General features: G+C 45.0%; 1 protein-coding gene across 1 annotated transcript in view; it reads left to right on the forward strand.

Annotated features, from left to right (window-relative positions):
* Positions 1-2,476: 2,476 nt before the first annotated feature.
* EPG5 (ectopic P-granules 5 autophagy tethering factor) overlaps positions 2,477-23,934 on the forward strand; it is an 82,807-nt gene continuing 61,349 nt past the window's right edge. Inside the window, exons 1-9 of the mRNA XM_083465650.1 lie at positions 2,477-2,639; positions 6,413-7,291; positions 10,464-10,710; positions 12,560-12,696; positions 13,282-13,389; positions 14,536-14,609; positions 16,304-16,412; positions 17,583-17,697; positions 18,714-18,864. Of these exons, the coding sequence (XP_083321776.1) occupies positions 2,583-2,639; positions 6,413-7,291; positions 10,464-10,710; positions 12,560-12,696; positions 13,282-13,389; positions 14,536-14,609; positions 16,304-16,412; positions 17,583-17,697; positions 18,714-18,864 (1,877 nt within the window). The 5' untranslated portion in view covers positions 2,477-2,582. The remainder of the gene's footprint in view (positions 2,640-6,412; positions 7,292-10,463; positions 10,711-12,559; positions 12,697-13,281; positions 13,390-14,535; positions 14,610-16,303; positions 16,413-17,582; positions 17,698-18,713; positions 18,865-23,934) is intronic.

The following is a 23,934-nucleotide window of genomic DNA, read 5'->3' on the forward strand; positions in this document are numbered from 1 at the left end:
GATGGTGATAACTGGAGGTTGCAGAGTTTTGAAAAATTGAAAGGAAAGGTGCGAGACTGGTTTCACTACGCCCAAATCTTAGAGACTTTCAAAAAAGATAAAAGAATTGGTTTCCAGGTGGAAAAATCAAAATTAGAAACAGAATTACTTGAACCTAAGACGAAAGTGCTTTCAAGAATGTATAACTTGCTGCTTAAGTGGAATACCCAAGATGAGATAGTCAAATCAGCAATGATAAAATGGGCACAGGACATAGGGTACAACATTATGTCTGAAGACTGGGAAAGGTTGTGGACCACCAGTATGAAATTTACGGCATGTAGTGCCTTAAAGGAAAACATTATGAAAATGGTATACAGGTGGTACATGACCCCAGTCAAACTTGCAAAGATATATCATTTGTCTGACAATAAATGTTGGAAATGCAAGGAGGTTGAAGGAACTTTCTTTCACCTCTGGTGGACATGCCCGAGGGTGAAGGCTTTTTGGGAAATGATTTATAACGAATTGAAAAAGGTGTTGAAATACACCTTTCACAAGAAACCAGAGGCCTTCCTCCTGGGCATTGTGGGCCAGAGAGTGCCAAAAAAAGATAGAACTTTCTTTTTATATGCAACCACAGCAGCAAGAATCCTTATAGCCAAATACTGGAAGGCACAGGAGTTATCCACGCTGGAAGAATGGCATTCGCAGCTGATCGACTACATGGAATTAGCCGAAATGACAGGCAGAATCCGAGATCTGGGAGAAGAGGCAGTGGAAGAGGACTGGAAAAAATTTAAGGACTATTTACAAAAACACTATAAGTTATATGAATATTGACAGTTTGCTAAGTACTTTGGAAAAATATGCCTCAGTATTGAAATTGGTAAATGAGAGAATTTAAGCTTAAGATTTAGAAATGCATAAATCATGGATAATATAACTAAATGAAAACACAAAAACAACTGAAATAAGGTATTAATTTGCTGTTTATTTTATTGTAAAGAAAGCAGGGGACGGGGGATGTGGGGAAGTCTGGTTGATTATGAAAATTGATTTGAAAAAGTGAATCTTTTTTTCTCTTTCTTTTTTTCCTTCTTTTTTCTTTTTATAACTCTTTCTCTTTTCTGTAAAAACTGCTTTTGTAGTGTCATTGATGTTGTATTTTTACCCTGGAAAAAAAGCAAATAAAAAACTATTATAAAAAAAACAAAAACAAATCACTGACTTCTCACACTTCCCCGTCCCCTCCTCATTCCGGATTTTTTCATGGGCACACTGAAAATGAGAGGACATAAAATAAAAAGTGCAAAAATGGCCGTGTTCATTGGCCCCTGTGCATCTTCCCAAAATAATCCTTGGGAGGTCATTGCAATAAAGGTCATTTAAAAAATCTACGCAGCTTAATTGTAAAAAATAAATAAACAAATAAAAGTGGATAGTTTAAATTTTGAGCCTAGGCTGGGATTTGTTTTAAGATGCTGCTATAACGCTGCGTCTCAGTCTTGGATTACTTGTCTCTGGGCACGTGCAGAGTTTCTTTTCCTGCACTAAGTATTCTAATCAGGCATTCCTTTCTCTCTCTTTTGTAAAATATATTTTTATTAGTTTTTTAACATATCATTTCCAACAATTTAACATAACTTCTTATTTTATACAATATTTTAGACTTCCATCAAAAACCTCTGAAGATATTCCGTTCCTTATCACTTATTCTGCATTTCTTAATTTCTCTATTACTTTTAATTATCCTTAACTAATCATTCTTTTCAAAGTCTTCCTTGTAATATTTCACAAAGTCCTCCTTACAGAACTTCTTGCAGTCCTACTAGCGTGATCTGTTTATTACAATTGCTTTTCAGATAGTTCAAATATTTACTCCAGTCCTAAGAATCTCTGGTCCCCCTTCCTGTTAATTTATCTAATTCTGCACAGTCCATTAATTTCATTTAAGGCAACCATTTTTCACATGCATATACAGGATTACAAGGAGATTAGTTCTAAAGTCTAAAGGCACGACTCGCAGCCTTCGACACCGCTTATCCTTTTTTCTGCAGAACAACGTTATAGACCTTCATAGAATCGCCATTCCCACCCCGCGCCGCCAGGGGTCGCTGCTGCGAACAGAGCGCCGTAACCGCGGGCGCTTATTTCGCCCCCTTTTATAAGCCTCTTCGCCGCCCGTCGCTTCCGCGTCTCGCTCGGCAGCGATTGGCGGAAAGCAGAGTGGCCGTAGATGTAAAAAATGTAGAACTGACGCAGTGACTCGACTTGGAGGCCAGGCTTCCTGGTTGCAGCCCGGCCCGTGAGCCTCGCAGTGACGGAGGTGCGGGGTGAGAAAAGCAACACCAGCAAATAAAGAATTGGGGAGGAAAATCGAGGGAAAAAAAGAGAGAGAAAACCGCCCTTTCGGCGTGGCTATAATTGTGTATGGCAGCATCACTCTATTAGGCTTCGCTTCGTATCTCTACGGCCCGGCGGGGAGGCGTGGCCTGGCGCCCACGTGACGCGGCGGGAGCCCAGAGCAACAACACTAGAGGAGGGAGGAGGGAGGGAGGCAGGGAGACCCTGCCCGGGCGTCGGAGGGCGAGGCGGGCGGCATGGCGGAGGCCGTCAAGCCCCGGAGCAGGCCGAGGAGCAGCCGGGGAAGGACCAAGGTAACCCGGGGAGCGAGGGAGGGAGGCGGGCGGGCGGGCGCCTTGCTGCCTCGCAGGTAGACTGCCGCTCGGCGGGGAGGCTCCACTAGGCTTCTCGCAGCTAGACTGCTGCTATACAGGGGAGGCTCCATTTAGGTATTTCAGAGGCTGGCTGCTTTTTAGGGGGTGGGAAATCCATGAAGGCATCTCACAGGTAGACTGCCCCTAGCAGGGAAGCTCCACTGAGGCTTCTCGCAGGTAGGCTGCTGCTTGACAGAAGAGGTTGCATTTAGGTACAGTATTTCAGAGGCTGGCTCTCTTTTTTAGGGGGGTGGGTGGGAAATCCGTTAAGGCATCTCATAGGTAGACTGCCTCTTAGCAGGGAAGCTCCATCTAGGCTTCTCACAGGCAGACTGTTTCTCATTAGGGGAGATTCCATTAAGGCATCTTATAGGACAGGTAGACTGCCCTCTAGCACAGAGGCTCCACTGAGGCTTCTCGCAGGTAGACTGCTGCTGTACAGGAGAGGCTTCACTTAAGTATTTCAGAGGCTGACTGCCTTTTTGGGGGTGGGAAATCCATGAAGGCATCTCACAGGTAGACTGCCCTCTAGCAGGGAGGCTCCACTGAGGCTTCTCGCAGGTAGACTGCTGCTTGACAGAAGAGGCTGCATTTAGGTACAGTATTTCAGAGGCTGGCTCTCTTTTTTAGGAGGTGGGGGTGTCCATTAAGTCATCTCACAGGTGGACTGCCTCTTAGCCAGGAAGCTCCACTAAGGCATTTTGGAGGTAGGCTGTTTCTCATTAGGAGATGCTCCATTAAGACTTCTTACAGGTAGACTATTTTTTGCCTCCATCACGCAGGTAGACTGCCTCTCAGCGGGAAGGATCCATTTAGGCGGCTGGTAGCCTGTTTACCAATAGGGGACGCTTCATTAAGGCCTCTTGCAGGTAGACTGCCTCTCAACAGAGAGGTTCCACTTAGGCAGGTGGCATGTTTCTCAATACTGGAGGCTCCATTTAGGTATTCTGTAAGCTGCCTCTCAACTATGCCTGTCAGCAAGCAAGTTCCATTCTGGCGGCTCACAGGTAGACTGCTTCTCAGTAGGTAGGCTCTGTGTAGGTATAACAGAGGTAGACCGCCTCTCAGCAAGTGGGGTGAGGGAGCTCTCAATTCAGGTGGCCCACAGGTAGACTCATTCTCTACACAGGAAGGCTTCATTTAGTTATTCTGCAGGTAGACTGTCTTTAGGCAAGGAGGCTCCACTTAGGCTGTTGACAAGCAAAACTGCTGCTCTTCCATAGGGAGGCTCCATCTTGCCATCCTTGTGAGGGCTTTGAAAAGTCTGGCTAGCCAGTGTTTGAAACAAAAGGCTAGGCTGTGGCCTTCTAGCCTGATCTAGCAAAGCAGCTTTTACGTTCTGTCCACATTTATGGAATTTTACTCTGGCAACCCTTGATGGCCATGGAGATGCAATCAGATGTTGCTGCAACGCTGGATTGTAATACCATTCTTTGTATCCGGGAAGCGTTTGTTTATTGATAGATTAAGTGGAAGTTCCAGCGCTGCTACGTTGCAGCTGGTCATCAGCATGCCTGGCATTTCATGGAGTTTCGTAAGCAGAGAAGTCAGTTTGAAGCTCTGCAAGACGGCAACCATTTAAGCGTTGGAGGTATTGAGAAACCACAAAGCTGAGGGAAGGATGGAGGAGGCAGTTACGGTAGATGCATGGGCTTGGACTTTCACTTTCACTTGGGGAAAGAGATCGAAGGGGCAGGTGGGTTTTGAGGCAAAGCAGGTGAATACACAAAATGCAGACAAAAGTGCCAGAAAAGTACAAAGGCATTTGGAGGAGATTGGGGCAGGGACTTGCAGAATCCAGGTCAGGCTTTAGGGTTCTGCTGGTGGGCTTTGAAATGCAGTCATATCTCTTGTTGTGTTTGCTTCATGGTACGTTTCTTCAGGTTGCGTCCCGCGGCGACCCGGAAGTACCGGAAAGGGTTACTTCCGGGTTTCGCCACTCGTGCATGCGCAGATGCGCAAAATGACGTCACGCACATGCGCAAAAGCGGCGAATTGCGACCTGTACATGCGCAGATGCGGGTTGTGTTTCTTTCAGGTTGCGAACGGGGCTCCGGAATGGATCCCGTTCGCAACCAGAGGTACCACTGTGGTTCATACTGTAGATGCCTAAGAGAGAGAAGGCTTGTTCACACATTATACCAAACCCAACTGCTAGCTGTCTCTATAATTATACAAGAGTATGTATGAAGGAGCTCATGCTTGTTGACTTTATGCAGTTCAGCGACTGTGTACACAGGTACAGATTTTACATGTGTTGCATGTAACGGGCGAACACTCCTAGAGTCGGAAGTGAGGCTTAGAAGAAGCTCCTTGCTTCTAATACTTGCGTATTCCTGTCTCTTCTCTCCTTTTCTCCCTGCTGCCTCTGATTCTCTCTGCGTCATTGTGGCCAGTGCAGGTTCTGCCTTGCTTGCTCCACTATTCTATATACCCCAAGCCCTCTGTGAAAGCAGCTTCCGCAAAAGAATTGGTGGGACTTGATGGCCAATTTCTGTTGTCAGAGACGATTAAAAGCCCCTTAGCTTTTCATAAGTATACGGCTGCAGTCATAGGGGCTAGAAACTTACTCGTTGCTCAAAAGGACAAGGGAGCTTGGATCCTTTGGAATCTGATGGACACACCCTGGAATTTGTGTTGAACTGCTACTGCTGCTTTTTCAGGCTTCCCCTCCTGGCCTTTGTGGATAAGCATTATTTTGCTGCTGGAAAAGGTTATATATGACTGTCGGAGGCAGTGTGATCTGTGGCATCCTTTGCCAAGCTGGTATCTTGCAGATGTTTTGGGCTATTCTCCCATCAGCCCCAGCCAGTCTACCAGCAGGGTACCAGTTTGGCGAAAACTGAATCTGTGGCATTAGTTAACCCCGAGTCTTGGGAATAGCGTGACTCTCACATGGCATTTCCTTCGGCTCTTGGCTCGCATTCAGCATTTTCGGTTTGTGATCTCCCCCGCTCCCTTCCAGAAAGCGCTTTCATTAGTTGGGAAAGTGTTCCATGATGTGGCAAGCCAAACACTTCTGCAAGAAACGGGTGAGAGGTTGTTTGTTGTCGGTATTCTTATCTCGCCTGTCACAACAGCTTCAAGGTGGCTTGCAGTGAAAACATTAAAAATACAACAAGACTCGAACACACAAACACAGACACACAACCCAGCTCTAACAAGCAATCAAAGAGCAGATTGCAGCAGGGGAACGCACACAGGCAATAGACTCTAAAGGGGCGAAACACTCTAAATAAAACATCAATTTAAAGGTGTACTTCAGTAAAAGGGGAGGGTTGGTAATAGTTGTAGCAGTGAACCCATATACGTTTACATTCACCGGCTTTTGATATAGGCTAATTGTATTGCTTTGATGTTACCCTTATCTGTGGGGCTTGAGGTGCTGAGCTCTGAGCTCAGATGTCAAAGAGAAAAATAACTACCAAACTTTTAGAAGACATCTGAAGTCAGCCCTGTTTAGGGAAGCTTTTAATGTTTAATAGGTTATTGTATTTTAGTGTTTTGTTGGAAGCCGCCCAGAGTGGCTGGGGAAACCCAGCCAGATGGGAGGGGTATAAATAATAAATTATTATTATTATTATTATTATTATTATTATTATTATTATTATTACTCCCCATAAGGAACCATCTTACGTTCCTATGGGTCTTTTGTTCCTCAAATCTCATTCTTCAGTGTTGCTGTCTCTCTCCCCCCCAATTCTTTCCACTAGGAAAAAAAGAAAAAAAGTGAAGAGGAGGAGAGCGTCACCTGTCAGCTGTCTCTTCCAGATTCAGTTGGAGAAGAACCAACTCAGTCCTGCGACACCCAGGGAGAACGCCTTCCAGAGCCCAAGCTCTGCAACGAAGCCAAAGAGAGAGAAAACGTGAAGGATGCCTGCGATGTCCCACCGAGTGCAGTAACTGTAGAAAATGAAGGATCTCCAGCAACTGCCCCATTGGAGCCCCTGATCCAGGGGGAAGAATTTGCAGGCAGAGCTTTGCAGGAGGAGAAAAGTACTGGGGGAAACCCAGTCAGTCCTCAGAGCCTCGCCGAAGCAGTTGCTTCCTGCGACCTGTCGGAAAGCAATGCTCCTTGCGCGCCGCCTTTGCTGGGGAGTGCGCAGGACCCAGAGACGGAGACCGTACGCAGTGACAAGCAGTCTGTGTCCCATCCTTCGGAAGAGGTTCTTCCCGCCGTCTGTGCCCCCAGCAAAGAGGAGATTCAGAAATCCGCTCCCAAAATGCTCTATCCGGATCTCCCGCTGGAGCTGTTCAGGGAGAGGCTGGCGGTGGTTGCGGTTGCTCCCCTCAAACCGAAGGAGAGGTTGTACCCCGAGATCCCGGCACAGCCGGAGCTGTTGCCTTTCACCCGAGAGCAGCTGAAGGTCTTTGAGCCCTGCTCCTGGCTGGAGAACGTCGACGCCTACGTGGAAGAGTTTGGGACTGTGGCGCACCAGGACAGGCACGAGTTCTTTGAGCTGCTGCTGAACTACTGGCGATGCCGCAAGCAGCTGCTCCTTGCCGAAGCGGAGCTGCAAACCATTGCTTTGGATTGCCAGAGCGCCAGGAGCCGCCTATGGACTTTCAAGGACGAACAGCAGCCCATCCAGGTGAAGTAACTGAAGCACGTTTCTAAAAGCCGGTTCATACGTTCGCGGAAAATCAGGTGGTTCAGCCCTCCGGAGATGTAACGTTTTATAAAGAAGCAGAGATGCAGTGTAGCGTAGTGGTTAGTGGCATGGGACGCGGGTGGCGCTGTGGTCTAAACCAGTGTTTTTCAACCTTTTTTGGGCAAAGGCACACTTGTTTCATGAAAAAAATCTCGAGGCACATCACCATTAGAAAATGTTAAAAAAATTAACTCTGTGCCTATATTGACTATATATAAAGTAATTCACTTGAATAGGAATCAAATAAACATAAAGAAAGTATTTTATAATTACTTTATTATGAAATAGTAAGTAAACAGAAATATGAAAAATTACAAAATACTTTATTCAGTGCGCAACCTGGGCCTGTTTGGCTGAACACAAAGCTGATATTCTGGCTGGAATCGAAGAAAGACACACACGTAGCTCTTCGTCAACAGCTCTCAGTCTCTCTCTGTATTTAGTTTTTATAGCAATCATGCTTGAAAAGCTCAACTCACAAAGATATGTAGTGGAAAATGGTTTAATATTTTTTTCTTTAATGGCAAACAAAAACGTTGCGGACCGTTCTCTGCTCAGCGGGGATCGATCCAGATGACCTCCTCACCTCACGCTGCACCTGCGGCCTGGTCTGGATCCGGCCTCTCTGCAGTGCTGACTCCCGCTGAGTCCTGGTCTCTGTGCTCGGGTGGGAAGGAAGTTGGAAGATGATGTCCTACTGTGATAGGTCCAGGCTGGAGTCTGGACCAATCACAGCCCAGGCATCAGAAAAGGGGAGGGTGTTCCCCTGAGGAGCGCCAATCAGCGCCCCCGCTGGCCGAGGGTGGGGTCAAACTGCCCCCATACCCAGGACACAGTCCAGCGCCCGCCTAGTGGGCAAAAATTTGACATTAAAAAAAAAAATCTATCGAATTTTTCTATTTTCCCCTCGGCACACCAGGCAACATCTCGTGGCACACTAGTGTGCCGCGGAACAGTGGTTGAAAAACACTGGTCTAAACCACGGAGCCTCTTGCGCTTGCCGATCGGAAGGACGATGGTTGAAATACCCGTGACTGAGTGAGCGCCCGTTGCTTGGTCCCTGCTCCTGCCAACCTAGCAATTCAAAAGCACACCAGTGCAAGTAGATAAATAGGTACCGTTGCAGCGGGAAGGTAAATGGCATTTCTGTGCACTCTGTTTTCCGTCACGGTGTTCCATTGCACCAGAAGCATTTTAGTCATGCTGGCCACATGACCTGGAAAGCTGTCTGTGGACAAACGCCGGCTCCCTCGGCCTGAAAGCGAGATGAGTGCTGGAACCCCGTAGTCGCTTTTGACTGGACTTAACCGTCCAGGGGTCCTTTACCTTTTCTTACCTTTTTAGAGCAGTGTTTCCCAAACTTGGGTCTCCAGCTGTTTTTGGACTACGCTTCCCATTATCCCTGACCACTCGTTCTCCTAGCTACGGATGATGGCATTTGTACTCCCCCCAAAATCTGGAGTCCCAAGTTTGGGAAACACTGGGTTAGAGTATCAGACTAAGAGCTGGGAGACCAGGGTTTGAATCCCCACTGGTCCAGTTGCTGCCTGTCAGCCTAGCCAACCTCACAGGGTTGTCGTTCTGGGAGTTAGTTAAATGAGGAGGGCCAGAACGGTGTGTGCACCACTTTGAGCTCCCTGGAGAGAAAGGTGGGATATAAACACAGTTAAATAAATGTGTTTAATTTGCTGGAAGCGGCTCAGAGTGGCTGTGGCAACCCAGCCAGATAGGTGGCATATAAATAATAAATTATTATTATTATTATTATTATTTTATTATTATTAAAAACAGCTATTTCAGAATGCAGGTATTAGTGGTGTGGGGGAATTTGCTTGTTTGAATTTCCCCTCCCAAGAAATGGTGAGGCCTAACATGCCTTGTTACTTAGCCTCCTAGACCAGAGTTTTTCCATAGCTTTCATCTTTGAGGGAACACCTCTTGACTTGCAGAAATGCTTCTGGAATGGGATCCTGAGAGAGCTGTACCGCACGCTTTTAAGGAATGTCTTCAATCGGCTCAGGAGCGCCCACACTCAGCTACAGACTCTTTGGAGCTTTCTATTTTCTTTCTTTTAATTAGTACTCCGCTTTTCTGTATTATTATACACAGGGCGGTTCGCGAGCTGCGAAAATGACAAAATATACAAGGCCACACATCTTAATAGCAAACTGATCTGGTACAAATAAATCAATAATAAAAAATTAGGATTCTTAACCTATCAAATGAAGTAACATTTAATGACCCATCAGGATATAATAGGGCACAACAAAATGAACTCTCAGAATATCAACAAATAATTGCACAGAAATTCATTCTCGACAGTTGCAATCATCATAATAAAAACTCTGATACCTAGAATGCCACAATAAAAAAATTCCTTCCTTCCAGTAGCACCTTAAAGACCAACTAAATTAGTTCTTGGTATGAGCTTTCGTGTGCATGCACACTTCTTCAGATACACTGAAGAAGTGTGTATCTGAAGAAGTGTGCATGCACACGAAAGCTCATACCAAGAACTAACTTAGTTGGTCTTTAAGATGCTAATGGAAGGAAGGAATTTTTTTATTTTGACTATGGCAGACCAACACGGCTACCTATCTGTAACTAGAATGCCACAGTTACAGATAGGTAGCCGTGTTGGTCTGCCATATGGGAGATTGGCAGATAGCTGAGATGAGCCTGTTGACGACTCTTAACGACTGTAATAGGTCTTACAGGAAAAGGCAAGGGGTGAGAAGGTGAGAAATGGCCTAGTCATGTATAATAACATTATACAGTCGTTAAGAGTCGTCAGCAGGCTCATCTCAGCTATCTGCCAATCTCCCATTCCCACCACCCTTCTGAGTAATACCCCTCCCCACCTTCTCACTATATAGAAGGATCTGGCAACTTTTGTTTCAGTGTATCTGAAGAAGTGTGCATGCACACGAAAGCTCATACCAAGAACTAACTTAGTTGGTCTTTAAGGTGCTACTGGAAAGAATTTTTTTATTTTGACTAGAATGCCACAGTACATGTGAGAAAGGCATGTTAGGAGATCGAATTGTGCAACAAGGTCACTTCACTTCATAAAATTATTAACTCCTCATTTTGAACATTGCTCCCCTTGCAGGGCGTCTGTGCTGATCAGTGCAAAGTGTCTGGCCACCATCGCTACCAGACGGTCGAGATGAACGAAGGCGCTTTGGGAGACCTGAAGAGGCTCTTTGAAGCCCAGGCTGAGCATGTGCACCAGACCCTGGCCTTGCACTTGTACACGTCTGTCTTGTCCCGCCTGCAGGTGGAGTCTTACATCTACAGGCTTCTCAGCAGCTCTTCCTCGCTGAGGTCTGTGGGCATTCAGCAGCAGCAGCCGCCAGGTGCGTGTATCCGAGTTATATTCCAATTAACTTCCCTTGGGCAGGAAGCATCAGGGACGCCGTGTGCAGTAAGCGGCAGAATTCCGCTCCTGTTCTGCAAACTGCATAAATTACGCAAGCGAAGCGCATATGCTAATTGGAGGTACTTTATTCCGGGGAGGTTCAGACTACAGTGGTGCCTCGCAAGACGAAAAGAATCCGTTCTGTGATTCTCTTCGTCTAGCGATTTTTTCGTCTTGCGAAGCAAGCCCATTGATGGATTAGAGGATTAGCGCTATTAGCGGCTTTTAGCGGCTTATCGGCTGATCAGATCAGCTGATAAGCGGCTTAGAAAAGGGGGGGGGGAGTAAAAAAACCCCGCAGGAAATCGCAAGACATTGTCGTCTTGCGAAGCAAGCCCATAGGAAATTCGTCTAGCGAAGCACCTCCAAAACGAGTTTTCCGTTTTGCAAGGCATTCATCTTGCGGGGCACCACTGTACCTTCTTGTACGTTCTGGCAATGCTCGATGGGTTTTTGCTCTCCCTGCCCTCCCACTATCCACACAATGTGTGAGAGAAAGGGCTGTGGCATACGTATTGGGGTGTTGACGTAGAACCCCATTGTGAAAACGGGGGGGGGGGGGATTCTGTTTGGCAGCTTCTCATGCTCTGGGCACCTGGGCAGTGGTGTGGGGCTGCTGAGAGCATCTGTGTGTGTCCGTGCACAACCCTACAATTGCGTGTTCCCTTCAGCCAAGGAGGGGGACTGCAGTTGTATCTTGGTTCCTGAACATAATCCGTTCCAGAAGGTACGAGTCTATTTATGTCATTAAATTGCATCTGCCCCCAGTTCCCCAGTGGGGTGATGGTTATCCCATTCCCACCCCTTTACAACCACCAGAGTCAGACCAGGACCTGAGAGACCAGGGTTCAGATCCCTCACTGGGTGACCTTGTAACAATTTAAACAGTTTAATTATTTGTACCCCACCCATCTGGCTGGGCTGCCCTGGCCACATTGGGTGGCTATTCCCTTCTCTATCCTTACCCTAACTGACCTCATAGGGTTCTGGTGTGGATTAAACGAGGAGGGAGAGAACTGTGTGGACCACCTCGAGCTTCATGGAGAAAAGCTGGAATATAAATGAAATCAGTCCATCAATAAGAGGCAGCAACTTGGTGCAGGCCTCCTCATGGCTAGGCAAGGTTTCGAACCCAGTGCAGGCTTCCTAGCAGACGCCCAGTACAGTGGTACCTCAGGTTAAGAACTTAATTCGCTCTGGAGGTCCGTTCTTAACCTGAAACTGTTCTTAACCTGAGGTACAGTGGTGCCTCGCAAGACGAAAAGAATCCGTTCTGTGATTCTCTTTGTCTAGCGGTTTTTTCGTCTTGCGAAGCAAGCCCATTGACAGATTAGCGGATTAGCGCTATTAGCGGCTTTTAGCGGCTTATCGGCTGATCGGATCAGCTGATAAGCGGCTTAGCGGCTTAGAAAAAGGGGGGGGGAAGGGAAAAAACCCCGCAGGAACTCGCAAGACATTGTCGTCTTGCGAAGCAAGCCCATAGGAAATTCGTCTAGCGAAGCACCTCCAAAACGGAAAACTCTTTCGTCTAGCGAGTTTTCTGTCTTGCGAGGCATTCGCCTTGCGGGGCACCACTGTACCACTTTAGCCAATGGGGCCTCCCGCTGCCGCGCAATTTCTGTTCTCATCCTGAAGCAAAGTTCTTAACCCGAGGTATTATTTCTGGGTTAGCGGAGTCTGTAACCTGAAGCATCTCTAACCCGAGGTGCCACTGTACTCACTCCAACTTATTATTTCACTCCAACTGTGAGGTCGCTTAATCCTTTTTCTTCTCTCCTCGCCTGCAGTTCTTAAACAGGCTGAAGATGTTTCCTTGGACGTGGGTCCTTTGAAGGAGTGCATCAGCGTCCTCTTCAGTTTCATGCGCAGGGTCGTTGAGGATCCTCAGTTTGAGAGCGACGTGCTCTCCTGGCTGCAGAGGCTGGTGAGAAACAGAGGGAGTCAGATCTACCCTAAATCTGCTGCTAGGGCAGTCCTTTTATATCTAAAAGGTAAAGGGACCCCTGGCCATTAGGTCCATTAGGTCTCTGGGGTTGCGGCGCTCATCTCGCTTTATTGGCCGAAGGAGCCGGTGTACAGCTTCCGGGTCATGTGTCCAGCATGACTAAGCTGCTTCTGGTGAACCAGAGCAGCGCACTGAAATGCCGTTTACCTTCCCGCTGGAGTGGTACCTATTTATCTACTTGCACTTTGATGTGCTTTCAAACTGCTAGGTTGGCAGGAGCAGGGACCTAGCTACGGAAGCTCACCCTGTCGTGGGGATTCGAACCTCTGACCTTCTGATCGGCAAGCCCTAGGTTCTGTGGTTTAACCCACAGCGCCACCCGCTTCCTATTCCCCAAGTGACCTATCAAAAGGAAGTCAAGAATAGCAATGCAAGGAGAAGAGGGTCTGGAATGGGGAGCTTTCAGTATGCTTCTATTTTAAGAGATCCGTCGTAACTGTGGCTTTGCAGTTCTTCCCTCCCTTAACTGCCTTTGAAATTGTCTCCTGTCTCCTGTCTCTCCAGGTGTCCGTCTTGCAAAAGGTTGGTTGTCCAGGAGACCACATTTTCCTCTTAAACCACATCCTCCGCTGTCCGGCCGGAGTTAGCAAGTGGGCTGTTCCTTTCATTCAGGTGCGGATGTTTAATCTTTGCTTCTTACGGGGATGTGCTGGGGACCCAGATCTCGCTGTCTCTTGGGCAGTCGCACTTTAGGAGGCAGGTGTGGGGGGTCTTGCCCATGGGTCGGCAAACTAAGGCCCGTGGGCTGGATCCGGCCCGATCGCCTTCTAAATCCGGCACACGGACGGTCCGGGAATCAGCGTGTTTTTACATGTCTGACCCTTATGTTTCCCTCCCCTTATGGTCTTGATTTATCGGCTACCTTAAAATGAGGCTGCATTTTAAATTGCATTTTAAGCTGTATTTTAAATGGTTTTTTTTCCTCCCTGTCTTTTCCTCCCATTATGTTTTTACTGTGATTTTATTGGTGTTAGCTGCCCTGAGCCCGGCTCTGGCCGGGGAGGGCAGGGTATAAATAAAAATTATTATTATTATTATTATTATTATTATTATTATTATTATTATTATTTATTTATTTGTAGAATGTGTCCTTTTATTTAAAATACATCTCTGGGTTATTTGTGGCGCATAGGAATTCGTTCATTTCCCCCCTTCAAAATATAGTCCGGCCCCCCACAAGGTCTGAGGGACAGTGGAGCGGCCCCCTGCTGAAAAACTTTGCTGACCCCTGGTCTTGCCCCACACGAATGCCCCAAACTGAGGTGCCCAAACCGCAAATGAGTTACAGTTTTTCAGATTAGTGAAACCTTTTAAAGGGGGGGGGGGGTCAGGGGGACAAATGTTGTTGTTTGAAATTTGAATGTGCAAAGGCTAGCCTTTTTTTAAAAAGGGAAAAGCAGTTTAGCCTTCCCTTGCCCCTTGACATGCTTGTTTTCACAGGCAAGTGTGTTTTATCTTAGGGAGCATTAAAAGTATAGTTCTCTCTACCTGAGGTCTGAAATGGCGCAGTCTGGGACACGGGCGGCACCAACAACTTTTCCTGCATATTCTAATCTGCTCTCAGAGCTCGTTTTGTGTTTATCTGCCTTTGAGCATCTCACCTCAACTCTTGTGGAAACCGTTTTCCCCCACCTGTATCTCCATAAATTGGACGTATCGGGTACATTTTGATCTTGATTTCCCAGACACCCGGGTTTGAGTAGCACCTATTTTTTATTATTTTTTAACTCCCTCATTCAATTTCTTGTTTGCTTTCAGATTCGGGTTCTGGATAACCCCTCGGGGCTCTTTCACTTTATGCAGTCCCTTGCTTTGCTTATGTCTCCTGCCAAGTAAGTATACAAAAGAGCCCCTCTCTGTGGGTGTTATTCTGCTTAGCCCTGTGCAGGGAAGATGTGCTTCAAAACCAAGCAAAAAAAGTTATTTTCCCCCTGTGCAGGTAACCTCATAGCTACCCACAAAATGTCAAACTGGATACATACAGGACTAGTGATGTGAGGTGAGAATATTCTCTGGAGAATATTCTCCACACACTGTAAATTCTGTGTCGTCTACACAGCTGCTTTAAATTTCTTCTTTCCATCCTTGGGCTAGTAACATCCATGCAGCTGTTGTCGCATACATAAAATGTATTTTCTGGCCTTTTGGAAACTGTTAAGGGTTTTGCATACTAATACAGCGGTATACCTCGGGTTACAAACACTTCGGGTTACAAACGCTTCAGGTTACAGACTTTGCTAACCCAGAAATAGTACCTTGGGTTAAGAACTTTACCTCAGGATGAGAACAGAAATTGTGTGGTGGTGGTGCGGCAACAGCAGCAGTGAGAGGCCCCATTAGCTAAAGTGATACCTCAGGTTAAGAACAGTTTCAGGTTAAGAACGGACCTCCGGAATGAATTAAGTTCCTAACCAGAGGTGCCACTGTAATAATAATAATTTTTATTTATTTATATCCTGTCCTCCCCAGCCAAAGCCAAGCTCAGAGCAGCTAACAACAGTAAAAATAGCACAGTTTATGTAAAATCACAATCAATTAATTGAAATACATTCTAGTACAGTGGTACCTCAGGTTACAGACGCTTCAGGTGACAGACTCCGCTAACCCAGAAATAGTGCTTCAGGTTAAGAACTTTGCTTCAGGATGAGAATAGAAATCGTGCTCCGGCGGCGCGGCAGCAGCAGGAGGCCCCATTAGCTAAAGTGGTGCTTCAGGTTAAGAACAGTTTCAGTTTAAGAACGGACCTACGGAATGAATTAAGTACAGTGGTGCCCCGCAAGACGAATGCCTCGCAAGACGGAAAACTTGCTAGACGAAAGAGTTTTCTGTTTTGGAGGCGCTTCGCAAAACGAATTTCCTATGGGCTTGCTTCGCAAGACGACAATGTCTTGCGAGTTCCTGCTGGTTTTTCCCCCTCCCCCCCTTTTTCTAAGCCGCTAAGCCGCTTATCAGCTGATCCGATCAGCAGATAAGCCGCTAAAAGCCGCTAATAGCACTAATAGCGCTAATCCGCTAATCCTTCAATGGGCTTGCTTTGCAAGACGAAAAAACCGCTAGACGAAGAGAATCACAGAACGGATTCTTTTCGTCTTGCGAGGCACCACTGTACTTAACCCGAGGTACCACTGTAGTAACTAGTAGTACTACATTCTAGTAGTAACTCTTGAACCTGGTCCAGTAGCAAATCAGCAGCCAGTGCAGATTTCTGAGCACAGGTGCTATATGCTGACAAGGCCTCACTCCTGCCAGCCATTGCACTGCAGAATTCTGCCCTAACTGCTGCTTCTGGGTCAAGCGCAAGGGAAGCCCATTCCCTGTGTGACTCAGCTTCCCTTTAGGGCTGCCTGTGTTGGCAGTCAGGTCAGCTGCAAGAGGGGGGGCACAGAGGCAATTGAGAGCTGCTAGCTTTGTTCTCCCCTTGCCCTTGCCCCCCCTTAGAGCGCTAGCCAGCAAGGATGGAGCCTCCCCCCCTCTTTTGGTCTCTGTGACCCAATTTTCACGGCCTGCTGTATTTTGCGATTCGCAGAAATCGAGCGGAGTTCATGTGCCACATGAAACCGAGCGAACGGAAGGCGTCTTCTTCATCTGGGCAGGAATCTGGGAACTGGACTCTGGTGGATGAAGGAGGCGAAGAGGTACCTTTTAAGAGGGATGGCACTAACAGGGAGGATAAGAGGAGATATGGTACAAAAAGTGAATAAAGAGTGAGCTATCTTTAAGGAATTAAGGGTGGTGCTGTGGGTTAAACCACAGAGCCTAGGACTTGCCGATCAGAAGGTCGGCGGTTCGAATCCCCGCGATGGGGTGAGCTCCCATTGCTCGGTCCCTGCTCCTGCCAACCTAGCAGTTCGAAAGCATGAAGTGCAAGTAGATAAATAGGTACCACTCCAGCAGGAAGGTAAACGCCGTTTCCGTTCACTGCTCTGGTTCGCCAGAAGCGGCTTTGTCATGCTGGCCACATGACCAGGAAGCTGTACGCCAGCTCCCTCGGCCAATAAAGCGAGATGAGCGCCGCAACCCCAGAGTCGGCCACGACTGGACCTAATGGTCAGGGGTCCCTTTACCTTTACCTGTCTTTAAGGAATACATCAAAATTTATGTGGAAATAGTAGAATTTCTGACAGATATTGAGTGAATCCAGAAAATGATTAGAGTGAAAGGAGAGTAAAGTTAAGATAGAAGAAGAGACTAAAGAAGTAATGAAATGCGTTTAAGCTAGTTGGAAAAATAAAGTAGCATAACAAGAACGGCTGGAAGTCAAGTCACTTGGTGGGTGTCTGAGTGGAGTAGGTGTGTAGGTTATGTTGAAATGTACAGTATAAGTAGGTACTACATAGAGTAATGTAGGTATGTTTTATGTTTTGAAAATAAGCTCTTCTTTGCCAGAGACTCTTCCAGTCACACTGGGTAGTACAGTGGTACCTCGGGTTACATACACTTCAGGTTACAGACTCTGCTAACCCAGAAATAGTGCTTCAGGTTAAGAACTTTGCTTCAGGATGAGAACAGAAATTGGGCTCCGGCGGCGCGGCAGCAGCAGGAGGCCCTATTAGCTAAAGTGGTGCTTCAGGTTAAGAACAGTTTCAGGTTAAGTACGGACCTCCGGAACGAATTAAGTACTTAACCTGAGGTACCACTGTAGTGTGATGTATGTGTGTTGTGTAATTGTGTAAATGTATATGTATGTGTTTTATATGTTAATAAAATTTTAAAAGTTAAAAAAAAAAATTCAGAGATATGGCACTGTGCACTTCCGGGACAGTGGGAAATGCAGCCTTTTGATGCGCTGTTGTCTTTTGTCCTAGGACGAAGATTCTGAGACTAGCTGGGTCCTCCTCCTGGAAGACGACTTGATCGCGCTTCTGTCCCAGTTCCCCTTTCACGAACTCTTCCAGCACATCCTCGGGTTTGATTCTAAAGGTGAGCGAAGTCCCCAAGGGATGTCCGTTGGGCAGCAGGGAAACGGTGTGGAATGCCAACTGAAGTAGCTGGTATATATGGAAAGGCCGCAATCCCCAGCATCTCCACATAGGCCTGGGGAGAAAGACCGCTGTAGAAAACCCCAAAGGAGCCACTGGCAGTCAGTGTAGACTAAGTTAGAGGAATCAACACTCGAACTCTGCGCAAGGCAGTTTCCTATGTTACTGCTTAGTAGGCTGGGAACAGGGAGTGAGCCTAGTTCAGTAGGGCTGGCATCCATAACTAAGACGGAGGTTAAGATTAATTTTCTAAATAATAAATAATTTTATAAGTGGTGTGTCTTCATTTCTCAATTTGATCCCTTTACACGGTTTTGCATGTATCATATTTTGACTTGCAGTTATTTTTATTGATCGTAGTTCAGTAATTATTTATTGTAATTGTTAAGAGTGAATTTCAGTTTAGCTTTTATTTGCTGATGTTTCGAGAGTTAATTTTACTGTGTACTATTATATTCCAATAGATTATTGGATATTACTTTATTTGATGTAGGTCGTTCCGTTTTAAAGTTATGTTTTATCATGAATATTTGTATTGGATCAGATTATTATAAGGTGTGCTGTATATTTCACCGCTATAAACTGCCTTGTGTGTGGTAATGTAGAAAGGTGGTATACAAATTAAAAGTGAAATGAAATGGAAAAATAAGAAATGCTGGAATATATATGACAGCACACTTGCCGTAATCTGAACTATATTGCAGTTTCAACAGGACTTAATAATAATAATAATATTAATAATAATAATAATAATAATTTTTATTTATATCCCGTCCTCCCCAGCCGAAGCCGGGCTCAGGGCGGCTAACAACAATAGAATAATACAACATTCTAAAATCATTTCATTATAAAATTAATTCAAATCAAATTGATGGCAACCATTGGGCTAGAGTTCTGTGAAGATTGCCAGAAGACCGCCACCTTTGCCAATCCTGATCTGTTTTATCTGTCGCGAAGGCATCTACGTTCCTGAGAAAACAACGCCTCAAGAGATGATGAAGATCTTTGCGTTTGCAAACTCTTTAGTGGAACTTCTTGCCGTGGGACTGGAAACTTTCAACAGAGCCCGCTATAGGCAGTTTGTGAAAAGAATCGGCCACCTCATCAGGTAAGGAGCATCGCTTGGTAGCCTCAAGCAGCAACAGAGGCCCCTTCTTGGCCAACGTGGGATTGTGGAGGTCGCTGTTTGTCCAGCTCGCCTTGGTATCCCATCCCAGTTTTGTAATTGCCGCTTTGCTCCAAAGGAAACACCTGAGCGATCTTGTTCTTCTGCCAGCGTTAGATTAGCGCCTTGATGTATAGATCTTTGTCTGCAGCAGCAGATGTCAGGAGAGCACCTGTGTGCAAGGGAACTTTCCTGTTGTGCTGTGGGGCTGGGTGTACAGGTGGTGTCACAGCCAGCAACAGGCAGAGCCAACTGATTCTGGCTTCGTCTCCATCCTTCTCTCCGCTGAGTCTTACAAGGGCAGCACCGAGACTCATCTACACTCTCCTTTTGCCCCATGCTTTCTAGGCACAGGTCCACACGGGTGGCGCTCTGGTCTAAACCACTGAGCCTCTTGTGCTTGCCGATCAGAAGGTTGGCGTTTCGAATCCCTGCGACGGGGTGAGGTCCCGTTGCTCTGCCCCAGCTCCTGCCAACCTAGCAGTTCGAAAGCACGTCAAAGTGCAAGTAGATAAATAGGTACCACTCTGGCGGGGAGGTAAACGGCGTTTCCGTGCGCTGCTCTGGTTCGCCAGAAGCGGCTTAGTCATGCTGGCCACATGACCCGGAAGCTGCCTGCAGACAAACACTGGCTCCCTCAGCCTATAGAGAGATTGATTGTTGAACCACTCTGGGAACTGTATCTGTGAGGGAAAAAGGCGCCTCCTAACAACAGGGGACGTGGGTGGCACTGTGGTGTAAACCACCGAGCCTCTTGTGCTTGCCAATTGGAAGGTTGGTGGTTCGAATCCCCGCAACAGGGTGAGCTCCCGTTGCTCCGTCCCTGCTCTTGCCAACCTAGCAGTTCGAAAGCACATCAAAGTGCAAGTAGATAAATAGGTACCACTCTGGTGGGAAGGTAAAGGGCGTTTCCGTGCGCTGCTCTGGTTCACCAGAAGTGGCTTAGTCATGCTGGCCACATGACCCGGAAGCTGTACGCCGGCTCCCTCGGCCATTAAAGCAAGATGAGCCCCGGAACCCCAGAGTCGGCCACGACTGGACCTAATAGTCAGGGGTCCCTTTACTTTTTTTTTTACTTTTTTTTCAAAAATTTTTTATTGGTTTTACAATTTTTTTAAGACAATACAAACATATATAAAGACATACAAACACATATAATTTCATAACCTTTTTTTCATAAACCGTGTTTCTCGGACTTCCCCATACCTCCCCTTTCTGCATCCCAATATCCAAAAATTTTTAGCAACTCTAAATATGTCTGTCAGTCCTCAGTCCTCTTAATCTTTCCTTCAATCTAATCTTATATCGCTGTAACCCTTTCTTACTCAAACCTCGACATTCTAACATTCAGCAAGTTTATAATAATCCTTAAGGTAGATTTTAAATTTCTTCCATTCTTCTTCCGCCGTCTCCTTTCCCTGATCGCAGATTCTGCCAGTCATCTCAGCTAATGTCATATAATCCATCACTTTCATCTGCCATTCTTCCAGAGTGGGTAAATCTTGTGTCTTCCAATACTTTGCGATGAGTATTCTTGCTGCTGTTGTAGCATACATAAAGAAAGTTCTGTCCTTCTTTGACACCAATTGGCCGACAATGCCCAAGAGGAGGGCCTCTGGTTTTTTAGGAAAAGTACATTTAAGTATCTTTTTCATTTCATTATATATCATTTCCCAGAAAGCCTTAATCTTCGGGCATGTCCACCAAAGGTGATAAAAAGTACCTTCAATTTCTTTACATTTCCAACACTTATTATCAGGCAAATGGTAGATTTTTGCTAGCTTGACTGGAGTCATGTACCACCTGTAAATCATTTTCATAATGTTTTCCTTTAAGGCATTACATGCGGTAAATTTAATACCGGTGTTCCACAACCATTCCCAGTCAGCAAACATAATATTGTGACCGATGTCCTGTGCCCATTTAATCATAGCAGATTTAACTGTTTCATCTTGTGTATTCCATTTCAGCAGCAAATTATACATTTTTGACAAATTCTTAGTATTGGGTTCTAACAATTCAGTTTCTAATTTTGATTTTTCCGCCTGAAAGCCAATTTTCCTGTCCTGTTTGAAAATCTCCATTATTTGGTAATATTGAAACCAGTCTGGTACTTTAGGTTTCAATTTCTCATGACTTTGTAATTTCAGTTTATCTCCCTCCTGTTCCAAGATTTCCCAATACTTCGGCCATCCGACCTCCATATTGGGTTTCTTGAAAGCCTTAGCCTCCAAGGGTGACAACCATCTAGGGGTTTTGTTTTCCAACAGATCTTTATATCTTATCCAGACATTAAACAATGCTTTTCTAACAATATGGTTTTTAAAGGCCCTATGCACCTTGATTTTGTCATACCATAGATATGCATGCCAACCAAATGCATTATTGAAACCTTCCAAATCTAAAATGTCTGTGTTCTCGAGGAGCATCCACTCTTTCAGCCAGCAAAATGCTGCTGCTTCATAGTACAATTTTAAGTCCGGCAGGGCAAATCCCCCTCTTTCTTTAGCATCTGTCAATATTTTAAATTTAATTCTGGGCTTTTTGCCCTGCCAGACAAATTTTGAGATATCTTTCTGCCACCTCTTAAAACAGTCCATCTTGTCCAGAATCTGCAAAGTTTGAAACAAAAATAACATTCTAGGCAATACATTCATCTTGATCACTGCAATTCGGCCTAACATAGACAGTTTCAAATTTGACCATATTTCTAGGTCTTTTTAAATTTCTAACCAGCATTTTTCATAGTTGTCCTTATACAAATTCAGATTCTTAGATGTCAAGTAAACCCCTAGGTATTTCACCTTCTTAACCAATGTCAAACCTGTCTCTTCTTGAAATTTCTCCTTCTCCATAACTGTTAAATTTTTTTCTAAGACTTTAGTTTTTTGTTTATTCAGTTTAAATCCAGCTACCTGGCCAAATTGTTGAATTATCTCCAACACCCTTTTCGTACTAGTGTTTGGCTCTTGTAGGGTCAATACTAAATCATCTGCAAATGCCCTTAACTTATAATGCTTATCTCCGACCTGTACACCTTTAACCTGCTGGTCATTTCTAATCATATTCAGCAAGACCTCCAGAACCGAAATAAAAAGCAATGGGGAAATTGGGCATCCCTGTCGTGTTCCTTTTTCTATCTTAAGTTCCTCAGTTACCACATTATTTACAATTAGCTTGGCTTTTTGTTCAGAGTATATCGCACCCATACCGTTCTCAAATCCTTGGCCTACCCCCATCCCATGGAGATTCTTTTTCATAAAACTCCAAGAAATATTGTCAAAGGCTTTCTCCGCGTCCACAAAAATCAGCACTGCTTTAGTATTAATTTTCACCTCTAGCAATTCCAAAATGTCTATTATATTCCTTACATTGTCTGAAAGGTGTCTTTTTGGGAGAAAGCCTGCTTGGTCCTTATGAATCTACTCCATCAACACTCTTTTAAGTCTTTTTGCCAAAATGTCTGCAAAAATTTTATAATCCACATTAAGTAATGATATTGGGCGGTAGTTCTTAAGTTGAGTCTTTTCAGTCTCTGTCTTTGGTATGAGTGAAATATACGCTTCTTTCCACGATTCTGGTGCCTTTTCCCCCTCTAAGATCTCATTGCAGACTTCCTTTAACGGATGAACCAACCACTCCTTCAAAGATTTATAGTATCTGGAAGTCAATCCATCTGGCCCTGGAGATTTGCCCAATTGCATGTCTTGAATAGCACCCTCTATCTCTTGTTCTGTTATTCTCTGGTTTAGATCCACCTTGCTTTGATGAGAGATTTTTTGTAATCCATATTTATTAAGGAATTTATCTATCTCTTCTTCATTTTGTGGTCCTTGAGAATAAAGTTTTTTAAAGTAACTCAAAAAACAGTTTCTAATCTCGTTGGGTTTAGACATGTTCTTTCCATCCACTTCTAAACTTGTGACTGTATTTAGTTTCTGCCTTTTCTTCAATTGCCATGCCAGAAGTTTGCCGCATTTATCTGCCGATTCGAATGTCTTTTGTTTCATTTGCTTTATCTTCCATCCAGTATCTTGATTCATCAATTCTATATATTGTGTTTGATATAACTTAATCTCTCTCAAAATCTCCTGGGACTTTGGTTTTGATCTTGAATTTTTTCTCTCCTTCTTTTATCTTTTCTAAAATCTTTTCCTTCTTCTCATTCTGCTTTCTCTTTTTAATTGAGTTTTGTTGGATTAAAAGTCCTCGCATCACAGCTTTACTTGCGTCCCAGATCACCCTTTTTTCCACATCGGCCTTTAGGTTTATTTCAAAGTAGTCCTTTAGAGTTTTTTGGGCCTTCATGTGGATCTCTCTATCTTGGAGCAGAGTGTCATTCATCCTCCATCTGAATTGACCAGTTGTTGTAAGCTTCATTTCCATCTTCAAGGCGTTATGGTCGGAGCAAGTTTTTGGGCAGATTTCTATTTTCTTGATCTTTGGAACCATCCCACTAGTGATCCAAATTTGATCAATTCTGGTCCAGGTCATCATTGCTTGGGAGAAAAAGGTTCCCTCTCTCTCCAGAGGGTTCCTTGTTCTCCATATGTCTATTAGGTCCATATTTTCCGTCATCTCAAAAAAAGTCTTCGGAAGTCTCCCTTCGTTGGAGATTGTCAATCTTTGTGCCTTGTCCATATTTGTAGAGATTACACCATTCATGTCTCCCATGATTATCATATTATAATCCAGATAGTCCGTCAAAGTTTCATGGAGTTTCTTGAAAAATTCCGCTTTACCCTCATTTGGTGCGTAAATTCCAACTATTAAATATTTTTCTCCTTGCACTTGTATTTCAACTGCCAGATATCTTCCTTGTTCGTCTTTAAACATCATTTTTGGGGCCCATTTTTCCTTTACATAAATCACGACTCCTCTTTTCTTAACTTTATCCGATGAAATAAATTCTTGTCCTAATCTTTTATTTATAAGTAATTTCCTGTGTACTCTAGTTATATGGGTTTCTTGTAAGCAAATCAAATCCAATTGTTCTCTTTTCAGAATATGAAA

This window comes from Podarcis liolepis (assembly GCF_965112155.1).
Source record: "Podarcis liolepis genome assembly, chromosome: 11".
NCBI classification, from domain to species: domain Eukaryota; kingdom Metazoa; phylum Chordata; class Lepidosauria; order Squamata; family Lacertidae; genus Podarcis; species Podarcis liolepis.